Source organism: Rattus norvegicus, chromosome 16 (assembly GCF_036323735.1).
Source record: "Rattus norvegicus strain BN/NHsdMcwi chromosome 16, GRCr8, whole genome shotgun sequence".
In the NCBI taxonomy this organism is placed as follows: domain Eukaryota; kingdom Metazoa; phylum Chordata; class Mammalia; order Rodentia; family Muridae; genus Rattus; species Rattus norvegicus.
Genome location: NC_086034.1, coordinates 76,788,521 through 76,799,690, shown reverse-complemented (window position 1 = coordinate 76,799,690; position 11,170 = coordinate 76,788,521). Strand labels below are relative to the sequence as shown.

At 44.7% G+C, this 11,170-nt stretch overlaps 1 protein-coding gene across 1 annotated transcript; it reads left to right on the top strand.

The window, feature by feature from the left end:
• Window positions 1-3,455: 3,455 nt before the first annotated feature.
• On the top strand, window positions 3,456-10,803 carry Fam90a1l2 (family with sequence similarity 90, member A1 like 2). Its single transcript, XM_039095138.2, has 4 exons — window positions 3,456-3,572; window positions 8,220-8,395; window positions 8,619-8,700; window positions 9,907-10,803. The coding sequence occupies exons 1-4, from the start codon at window positions 3,456-3,458 to the stop codon at window positions 10,801-10,803; spliced, it is 1,272 nt and encodes a 423-aa protein (XP_038951066.1).
• The last annotated feature ends 367 nt before the right edge of the window (window positions 10,804-11,170 follow it).

Genomic DNA, 11,170 nt, shown 5'->3' with positions numbered 1-11,170 from the left:
TGTGACTTACTGTGGAATATGCTGATCCTTTCTAGCCTGTTCTCTCTCCAACCTATCCCGGTAAAACTGCTGTGCACACCACCAACCTTCATTCCTCTCCCTGTGCTTCTCTTAAGTAGTCTCTCTTTCCTGTTCTCTTCTCATGAGAGTTGGGTCTGTAGCATCTCTGACTCATTCTATCAAATATTTCTCTGATTGAATACTTTGCCTCTCAAACATGGCAGCTTTCAAACATGGCTGCTTTCAAACATGGCTGCTTTCAAACATGGCTGCTTTCAAATATGGCTGCGTTCAAATATGGCTGCTTTCAAACATGGCTGCTTTCAAATATGGCTGCTTTCAAACGTAGCTACTTCCTTCTTCGAAATAACCTTACTTTCTTTGCTGTAGGTTAACGGTGTGTACTACGGGTGTGTCTGTAGACTGGCCAGGTCCTATTGTGATCAAGAGTGTCTGCATTCCACTCAGAGCACATAGGCCTAGAAGGTCTTTTGGATGTGATCCTTTTTCACAGCAGCCATGTTGCTAGATTAAAATTCCTCTACACCTAGGTTATCCTGATCTAAGCCCTGGCAGGTCCCCTAAATCTTTCACTGGAGCTGAAGAAGGTTCAACAACAGGGATTGACAACAGTGCCAGTGTTCACATATGAGATACCAGCAGTACAGTAGACAAAGGCCTGAGGATTGCATTCATTTCAGAACTCAAGGGGCTTCTTAGTGAGTTTCCAATCAACTTTGGCTCCAAGGTGAAACAATTCACTGTCCTACACTTCAGCTTAATCTCAGCTTTCACCTATGATTCCAGAACTGTGAAACCTTCTAGTAGTTTCTATAGCATGGGTTTTGCAATATATTTATCCTTGTCAACACCCACTGAAGAATCCTGAACATGCTAGGCTTTGGTGACTGCATCAAATGCTGAGTTCATCTTCTCTCTTTTTCTGGCCTTTTGTTCTTTCCTGTTTCTCTCTTCATGGCCACGTGTATATGTGTGTTGCAAATCATGTGAGAATGAAGGAACATCCATGAGCCTCTTAGGCTTTCCTTGCAATATATTGCCCCTCAGCTAGGGGGTCACTGGAAGGACAGACAGTTTGGGTGTCAGCTCTGAATTAAGTAAAACAGAACACTTTTAGAGCCTTTGCCTGGGCTTCCCATAACCACTCACTAGTCACCAAAGGAGGCCAATCAGTGTACCCAAGGTGACCAGCACATCACTCAAGGGCCCTGTAATCACTGACATATGTAACCCTTCCCTTTCATACCTGACTCATGTTTCTCTAGAATGAAATATATTGTTCTGTATAGATAAATCCTCTTAGTATCTTCCTTCGGTGCCAAGGAACCTCAAAGCCAAGATTTACCAGGTTGCAGAAATTGCTTAGTCAGCTTCTGTGACAGCTAGTCTCCAATGAAGATGGAGAATCAACACATGCCTCTTCTGGGACTCCATCTGGGTGAGAAGTGTGTGTGCTGATACACACAAACAGATGTTGAAACATCTGCATTCTAATGGCTTCTGCTGACATATTTCTCATATACTTTTCCTTTAATTGTATGTTACCAAGGTAACTAAATACCCTAGGTTTGTTACAAAGCAAGATTTAGAGAAGGAAGGAGTATAACACAGACTCTTTCCCATATGTCTGATAAACCATCAGCTCCATTAAGATAAAGATTATTGCAATATTCCACAGACATCCAGGCTTCTCTGTGACTGTTCGGCATTCAAGTACAGCTGGTAATGTATCAAGAGTTCTAGTATGCATCTGTCATCTGAAAATAAGCATCTTGATAGCTGTGGCTCCCCACAGGCTTCTTCTCTTTCAGCAATTTCAGACACCTTTTCAGACACCTTTAAGTGGAAGTAGCACACACTCTGTGTGTGTGTGTGTGTGTGTGTGTGAGTGTGTGTGTGTGTGTGTGTGTTTGTGTGTGTGTGTGTGTGTGTGTGTGTTTTTGTTTTCCACCAAGAACTATATAATATAACTTTTGCACTTAAAGCTCTCCCTGAGAAATGTTCAGTGATCCACTGGGACACAGAGGACCCACCCAGGGTACTCTGCCAGCTGACTAATTTATGGTCATAGACCCAAATCTCAGCATTCTTCTCTGGTGGATCCCACACAACATAAAGAATTTGTGATGAAGTCCAGTCCATTGTCTCACCTAGCCTCAGGACTGGCTGACACAACAGGCCTCCACTTACCCTAGGGTTCTCTCCTCTTTCAATGAGGGAATATTCTGTTCCGATGAGCCTCTTGGCTTTCTCTGAGCTGTTGGAAACGGGGCAGCTCAATGGCCCCAGGTCTTAATGTGGGACTCCATCTATGAAGTCGTTTGGCTTTGATATCCTGAAATAGCAGAAAAACAAGAGTTTTAACCAACGAAATTAAGTTTTGTGACATGACAGGAAACTGTGATCTTCTGCTGCCCATCACTAAGTAACCAGTACCTGCATTTCCACCTCCCAAGCTTAGTCAATCTGAGACTTAAGGGCTTAAATTTGGAACATTCTTGGAATACAGTGGAAGCCAAGGTTCTGACATTTCTTCTGGGTCATCTTATGATACACTTACATAAAACAAACCATTCAAAGGCATTTACCATGTTTGGCCATATACTTTCACTCTGTATTCCGTGCCTTAAAGTCTTCAATCAAGACTGTATTCTGTGCCTTTTTTCTTCAATCAAGACTGTATTCCGTGCCTTTAAGTGTTAAATCAAAACTGTATTCCGTGCCTTTAAGTCTCCAATCAGGACTGTATTCCGTGCCTTTAAGTCTTCAATCAAGAATGTGTTGATGCCTTAAGATCAGGTGTTTTTCTTACTTGGCTACTTTGGTTAGATTGAATCACAGAGTTCGTGGCCTAATTTGGTTAGATTGATTCACACAGTTCGTGGCCTAATTGGTTAGATTAAATCACAGATTTCGTGGCCTAGGGGGCACCTTTAAGAACCCAATGCCACACCTTCTTTTCAGTCCCGTTTGAGCCGGCCGTCTGAACGGGGTGCCTGGTGTGCAGCTCCAGACGCTACAGCTGAGAAGCTGCTGAACAGACCACAGACAGAAGGCAGGCTCTCAGGAGGAAGTCTTTTATCAGACTTTCCTTGAGGAAAGTAGTTAGAAACAGGAGTGTTTTGAAATTAATCTGAAGTTCCCTGATGGATTTCTCACGTAAGGGTAAGGGCATTTCACTGAAATACTACTTTCTCCTTTAGAGTTTGACTGTAGTGAGGGATTCTTGAAGGGACACAGTCCCTGAATGTTCCTACTTCAAGTCCCTGAGTCCCTGATGGAATACGTTTGGGAGGTGGGAACAGGAACAGGTTCATTTGCCATAGCCATCACCCGGCCACATATTCCTACAATGTCATCAAACTTAATTCCATTGCTTGAAACTCTTTTTGTTAACTTCTGTTTCAGGAAATCCAAGCCAACGGGTCCACAAAATGAAGTCACAAGTGAAGACCCAGAGCAATCCAGCCACTCCAGCTCCAACGGCCCAGAGAAAGCCAGGGGCCTCATGGAAACAGACTCTTCCACCAGTGAAAGAGGAAGACCCTAGGGTAAGTGGAGATCTGTAGGTGTCAGCCAGCCCTGGGCCTAGGTGAGAGGTGGGCAGGGCTACACCACAAACTCTTTGTGTTTTGTGAGATCCACCAGAGAAGAATGCGGGGATATAGGTTTAGGCCAATAAAGAGCCCTGTGTAGCCAGCTGGGACAGTGCACTGGGTAGCTGGGTCCTCTGGATCCCAGTGGATCACTGAGCCTCTCTCCCAGTGAGTTTCCTGCATGGAAATCAAGTTCTAGGTTGTTGTATTTCAGTTAACAAGAATAGAACATAGTCTCTGGAGAGACCTCTCGTTTAATTCTGATAGGTCTGCCTTTATATGTTACTTGACCTTTTTCCCTTACTGCTTTTAATCTTCCTTTGCTTTGTGCATTTGCTGTTTTGACTATTATGTGATGGGAGGAGTTTCTTTTCTGACCCAATCTATTTGGAGTTCTGTAGTCTTCTTGTATGTTTATGGGCATGTCTTTCTTTAGGTTAGGGAAGTTTTCTTCTATGATTTCGTTGAAGATATTTGCTGGTCCTTTGAGTTGGGAGTCTTCACTGTCTTCTATATATTATCGTTAGGTTTGGTCTTCTCATTTTGTCCTGGATTTCCTGTATGTTTTGGGCCAGTATATTTTTCCATTTTACATTATCTTTGACAGTTGTGTCACTGATTTCTATGGAATCTTCTGCTCCTGAGATCTCTCTTCTATCTCTTGTATTCTGTTGGTTTTGCTTGTATCTACACCTCCTTGTCTCTTCCTTTGGCTCTCTATGTCCAGGGTTGTCTCCCTTTGTGCTTTCTTTATTGCTTCTATTTCCATTTTTAATTCCTTCACCTGTTTGATTGTATTTTCCTGGAATTCTTTCAGGAAGTTTTGTGATTCCTCTCTATAGGCTGCCACTTGTTTATTTATGTTTTCGTGCGTTTCTCTAAGGGAGTTCTTCATGTCTTTATTGAAGTCCCCCATCATCATTATCAAATGTGATTTAAAATCAAGATCTTGCTTTTCTGGTGTATTTGGATATTCAGTGTTTGCTTTGGTGGGAGAATTGGGCTCCGATGATGCCGTGTAGTCTTGGTTTCTGTTGCTTGGATTCCTGTGCTTTCCTCTCGCCATCAGGTTATCTCTGGTGTTACCTTGTTCTGCTATTTATCATAGTGGCTAGACCGTCCTATAGGCCTGTGTGTCAGGAGTGCTGTAGACCTGTTTTCCTGTTTTCTTTCAGCCAGTTATGGGAGCAGAGTGTTCTGTTTTCAGGTGTGTAGTCTTTCCTGTTTACTGGTCTACAGCTGTTCCTGTGGGCGTGTGTCCTGAGCCCACCAGGCAGGACACTTGGAGGAGAAAATTTGATCTTACCTCTAGACCTGGGATGAAATTGCTCATGGGGGGCTGCTTTTGAGCTCTCCGTGAGGGCTGCAACCAGAAGGGCCTGCCCCGCCTTTTTCCCAGGTCCCAGGTGCACCAGGGCCCCAGATGTAGTTAGGTGTTTTCCTCTGGAGTCAGAAATGTGGGCAGAGTGTAGTCTCTTCCAGCTTCCCCGGCGTGTCTGCCCTTCTGAAGGTTTAGCTCTCCCTCCCACAGGATTTGGGTGCAGGGTGCTGTTGACCAGTCCCTTCAGATTCCAGCGGTGTCTGGACCGAAGTGGACCTGCAGCTTGCGTGCCCCTATCTTCCAGTTCCCACAGGCTCTATACACTTTCCTCTTAGGCCAGGGATGTGGGCAGGGGTGGGCAGTATTGGTGATCTCTCCTGCTCTGCAGTGTCAGGAGAGCCCACTACTCTGGGCTGTGAGCTCTTGCTCCCATGGGGTTTGGGAGCAGGAATCTGTGGGATTTATTTACATTTCAAATGTTATCCCCTTTCCTGGTTTGCCCTCTGAAAACCCCCATCCCATCACCCTCCCCCTGCTTCTATGAGGGTGGTTACCCACCTACCCACTTATCCACCTACCAACCACCCACTTACCAACCCCTGTATTCCCGTACACTGGGGCATTGAGCTTCACAGGTCCAAGGGCCTCCCCTCCCACTGATGTCCTACAAGACCATCCTCTGCTACATATTCAACTGGAGCCATGGGTTCCTCCATTGTATTCTTGGTTTGGTGGTTCAATCCCTAGGAGCTCTAGGGGCAGGGGTGGGGGGTATGTTTAGTTAATATTGCTGTTCTTCCTGTGGCTTGTAAACCCCTTCAGCTCCTTCAGTCCTTCCCTCAACTCCTCCATTGGGGTCGCCAAGTTCAGCCTGATGGTTGGCTGCACGCATTCACATCTGTATTGGTCAGGCTCTGGCAGAGCCTCTCAGGAGACAGCTATATCACGTTCCCATCAGCAAAGCACTTCTTGGCATCAGCAATATTCTCTGTGTTTGCTGGCTGTATATGGGATGGATCCCCAGGTAGGGCAGGCTCTGGATGGCTTTTTCTTCTATTAGTTTAAGTGTACCTGGTTTTATGAGGAGGTCTTGATCCACTTGGTCTTAAGCTTTGTACAGGGCAATAAGAATGGGTCAATTTGCATTCTTCTACATGCTGAACTCTAGTTGAACCTGCACCATTTGTTGAAAATGCTACCTTTTTTCCATTGGATGGTTTTAGCACCTTTGTCAAAGTTCAAGTGACAATATGTGTGTGGGTTTATTTTGGAGTCTTTAATTCTATCCCATTGATCTACCTGCCTGTTTCTCTACCAATACCATACAGTTTTAATCACTATTACTCTATAAAACTGCTTGAGATCAGGGATGGGGATTCCTCCCGAAGTTCTTTTATTGTTGAGGATAGCTTTCACTATCCTGGGTTTTTTGTTATTCCAAATGAATTTGCAAATTGGTCTTTCTAACTCTATGAAGAATTAACTTGAAATTTTGATGGGGATTGCATTGAATCTGTAGCTTGCTTTTGGAAAAATGGCCATTTTTACAGTATTAATCCGGCCAATCCATGAGCATCGGAGGTCTTCCCGTCTTCTGAGATCTTCAATTTCTTTCTTTAGAGATTTGAAGTTCATGTCATACAGATCTTTCACTTACTCAATTAGAGCCACATCGAGTTATTTTGTTATTTGCAACTATTGTGAAGGCTGTGGTTTCACTAATTTTTTTCTCAGCCTGTTTATCCTTGGAGTAGAGGAAGGCTACTGATTTATTCAAGACACTTTGGCTAAGTTGTTTATCAGGCTTAGTAGTTCTCTGGTGGAAGAACGTTTGAGGTCACTTAAGTATACTATTGTATCATCTGCACATAATGATATTTTGAGTTCTTGCTTTCCAATTTGAATCCCTTTGATCTCCATTTGTTGTCTGATTTCTCTGACTAGGACTTGAGTCCTATATTGAATAGGTAGGGAGAGAGTGGGGAGCCTTGTCTAGTCCCTGATTTTAGTGGGATCACTTCAAGTTTCTCTTCATTTAGTTAGATGTTGGCTACTGGTTTGCTGTATATTGCTTTTACTATGTTTAGGTATGGGCCTTGAATTCCTGATCTTTCCAAGTCGTTTAACATGAAGGTTTGTTGAATTTTGTCCAATGCTTCCTCAGCTTCTAATGAGATGATCATGTGTGGTTTTTTTTTTTTTCCTTTGAGTTTGTTTCTATACTGGATTACCATGCCTGAATTCCTGGGATTAAGCCTACTTGATCGTGATGGATGATTGTCTTGATGTGTTCTTGGATTTTGTTTGTGAGAATTTCACTGACTATTTTTGCATCAATATTCATAAAGGAAATTGGTCTGAGGTTCTCTTTCTTTTTCGCGTCTTTGTGTGGTTTAGGTATACCTATAATAATAGCTTCATAGAAGGAATTCAGGAGTGTTCCTTCTGGTTTATTTTTTGTGGAATAGTTTTGGCAGTATTGATATTAGGCCTTCTACGAATGTCTAATAGAATTCTGCATAATCCCAACTGGTCCTGGGTTGTTTTGGTTGGGAGACTTTTAATGACTGCTTCTATTTCTTTATGGGAATGCTTAGATGGTTTATCTGATCCTGATTTAACTTTGGTACCTGGTATCTGTCTAGAAACTTTCCATTTCCTCCAGGTTTTCCAGTTTTGTAGAATATAGGCTTTTGTGGTAGGATCTGATGATTTAGAATAGGCACATACTGGGTTAAAATTTGGAAATGGGTAAGTGGATTCATCCCTCAATCAGGTGCATTGCCTAACCTCTGGATATGATCTCTATAGGTCCCATTTTCATGGTGCCAGGAGGTAGTGTCTATGGAATGAGTTCTCTGACATGAAGGGTACTTCTATCTTGGAGATAGTTATATAAATGTCTGGGGGTTCCTAAGATCTGGGGCCCTGTTACATTTGTCACACTGATCCATGCTCCTGACCATATCAGAGGTATCAGAGGGCCAGACAAAGGAACTGCTCCCCCTGCATCTGAAGCAGACTGAGAAAAAGCTCAGCTCCTCTTTGGCAGGATTGGTCTGATGGCATATACAGGGTTTCCAGTGTTTCCCCATACATCTCCCAATTATGCTTCTCTCTCCCAGGTTCAAAGAGACAACCAGGTGGAGTTCCAACCCGTGCTTTAGTGAATGTTGTCCTTGGAGAGAACATCAAGGGGTCTTTGAGCCTTGAGGGGGGATTGAGGGTGGAGAGGTCCCTGGATCCCGTTTTGGCTCATAGATCTCTTTTGCTCCTCACAGGTGAAATGCAGAGACTGTGGAGCCTTTGGCCACATTGCAAGAAACAGAAGGTGTCCCATTAAGCGGGGCCTTTTCCTCCTAGTTGCACAGCCTCTGGGAGCCAAGAAGGAGAAAGAGAACATGGATCCTTGCAGGCCTAAGGGTCTACAGAAACTCAGTCAAGCTGCCAGACAGAGGTAAGTGATGGGAATGGATCTGGCAGAAGGGAAGGCTCCAGGTAGGACGGAGCTCATGGGGATACCATGTCTTATCTCCCAGTCTCCAAACAGAAAGGGCCAGAGAGCTAGTAAATGGTCTTCTCACAGGAGAGGGAGAGAGAGAGAGAGGGAAGGAGAAGGGAGGGAGGGAGTATTTGAGACTAAAGACTAAAGTCTTCCCACCATATTGTTTGTCCCACAGGTGTGATGAGCAGCAGAGAAAGACAACCTTCCAGAAATTTCCAACAGAGCTGCAATGGAGTAACCAGCAGGGCACCTTGGCTGTAAGTACAAATACATACCCTGTCCCTGAAAGTCCCTTCCTCTCTGCTCTGACGCTTGCACCTTCTTCTGCATGGTCTATTTGCTCACCCAGTGTCCTCTGTACACACCAGGCTTCACAAACCCTCTCTGGCAGCAACGATTCATTTGTTCATTTTCATAGTTCAGATGGACTTGGGTTTGGAGGAGTGAGTGAACCTCTGCTTTAGGTCTCCTTTATAGGTCAGCTTACCTGGATGATAGGCAGTTTCCTCCTTGTTTACCCATGTAGGTCTCCAGGTCTTCGCTCCTTCTGAGGTCAGATTAAAAACATGGCCTGTTCTCCAAGCTTTCTGGTGACCTGTGCATATGGCCACAGGCTTTGCTGGTGCCATTTTGAACTGACTTTGTCTGCTCTTTCTATAAAACTAGACTTATGCTAGAGAAGTCTAAGCAGCATGAACACATCCATTTACACCTTCCCAATCTGTTGCCTACATCACTGACCTCAAAGACCATTGTGAGAAACAGATTCAAGGCAAGCAAATGCCTCTTGCCCTGCTTCATATCCCAAGGGAAATTATTAGAATTTTCAAAACTATGCTGTCAATTACATGGTAATTTGATTCTAACTGTTCTTCTAGGACCACAGAAGGATCATGGACATCTTCCTAGCTGTCTCTATGATTATCCATATGTCAATATTTCCCTTCATGAACCTCTTGTCCAAAGACAACACACACACACACACACACACAAAAACACACACACAGAGAGAGAGATGAGGGGAGGAGACAGAGAGAGAGAGCGAGAGAGAGAGAGAGAGAGAGAGAGAGAGAGAGAGAGAGAGGGAGAGAGAGAACGAGAGAGAGAGAGAGAGAGAGAGGGAGAGAGAGAGAGAGAGCGAGAGAGAGAGCGAGAGAGAGAGAGAGAGAGAGAGAGAGAGAGAGAGAGAGAGAGAGGGAGAGAGAGAGAGATTTGGATTATCAGAATAAGGTTCACTTAAACTTTGTAGGGAGACTGAAACTCTCTCCCTTCCACTTTCCAACCCACCATGCTGCAAGTTTTGGATAGCTAATGTGGGTCACCACAGCCTGATGATTTCACAGCAGACTGAGCTGCTCATGCCACCATAAATCCCATGAGCTCCTGGTGTTTTGAAAGCCTTGACTGTCCTTCCATGCTGACAGTGCCCAGCTCATCTTACCATATCTCTATCTTTTCTACAGCAACCACAGATGTCAATCATTCCTGGCTACAGGAAGATATCTGAGCCACCAGTTGAAATGGCTCTTGGGAAGCAGACGTGCCCTGAGAAGCCTGCCCTGCAAAGCTTGGACAGCCCCTTCATCGTACATTCCAGACAGAAGGAAGGTCACAACATGACTGTCCCCAGTGTTGCCAAGCCAGTGTTCAGCCAGGATGGCAGAAAAACAGCCTCAGAAAACCTACTGGATCAAAAGCTACAGGATATCTCGCATCAACACCCTGTTGCCGTCCCCAAAAGGAAAGCAATTAGTGAACTGTTTCACAAAGAGTCAAAGACCCAGGGTCCCAGTAAGAAAATGCAACCTAGCAAGCATCCTGTCATCCACCAAGATAGACAGAACCCAAAACTCAGCTTCTGGGCCCCAGATGAGGAAATGTCCCAGTGCTCCACACAACCTAGCCAGAATCCCCTGAAGAAACAAAGAATAGACTCTACCAATGCACCAGAGGAGAGCCATGCAAGGACTGCTTCCAAGAGCACCCTGGACAGTCTGTCTTATCCCATTGCCAACACACTTGAACTAAAAGATGCAGCTGAAATGAGCAAGAAAATAACAGTCCAGGTGCCCAGCACTGACCAACAACAGCTACATGGCAGGGCTGCTCTGGTCTCAACCAGACCCTGTATTGAGTCTGGCCAAGCCCTCAGAATGATCTTTACCAAACACAGCCATAATTTCTGGAGCTCCAGGTTCCTGACAGTGCCCGCACCACTTCCCATTGAGAAGCAAACGCCTCAGATCGAGAGCCCTGCCTTCCCTGAGGAAGGGGAGGCAGCAGGATCCCAGGTCAAACTGAGTGTCCTCTATGAGGACCTTCAGGTCTCCTCCTCCTCAGAGGACAGTGATGGAGAATAACCTGTCACCTGAAGAACAGATGCCACCTCCCTGCTCAGACTTGCCAGATTCTTTCAAATTGATTGTCCCCCACCTTAACCAAGTAGCTGACATGACTGTATCCTATTAATTTGCTTCCAAATGAGCGCCCTCTACGGTGGGTGGGACCACATTCCTTTCCTCTCTTTGCCACTAGCCTCACCTCAGCATGATCTCTGGACTCTGAGGTGAGCCTCTGAGAATCACTCTGAAGAAAAGTCACCATTCTCTCCACTCTTGTCATCAGTGACCTCTAGTATGTCCTTTCAGCTACTTCAGTGTTCAAAACTATCTGCCAGTTATCCTATTGTATGAGATTTTCTACTTTCACCAATAAAGTTGCCCTAGA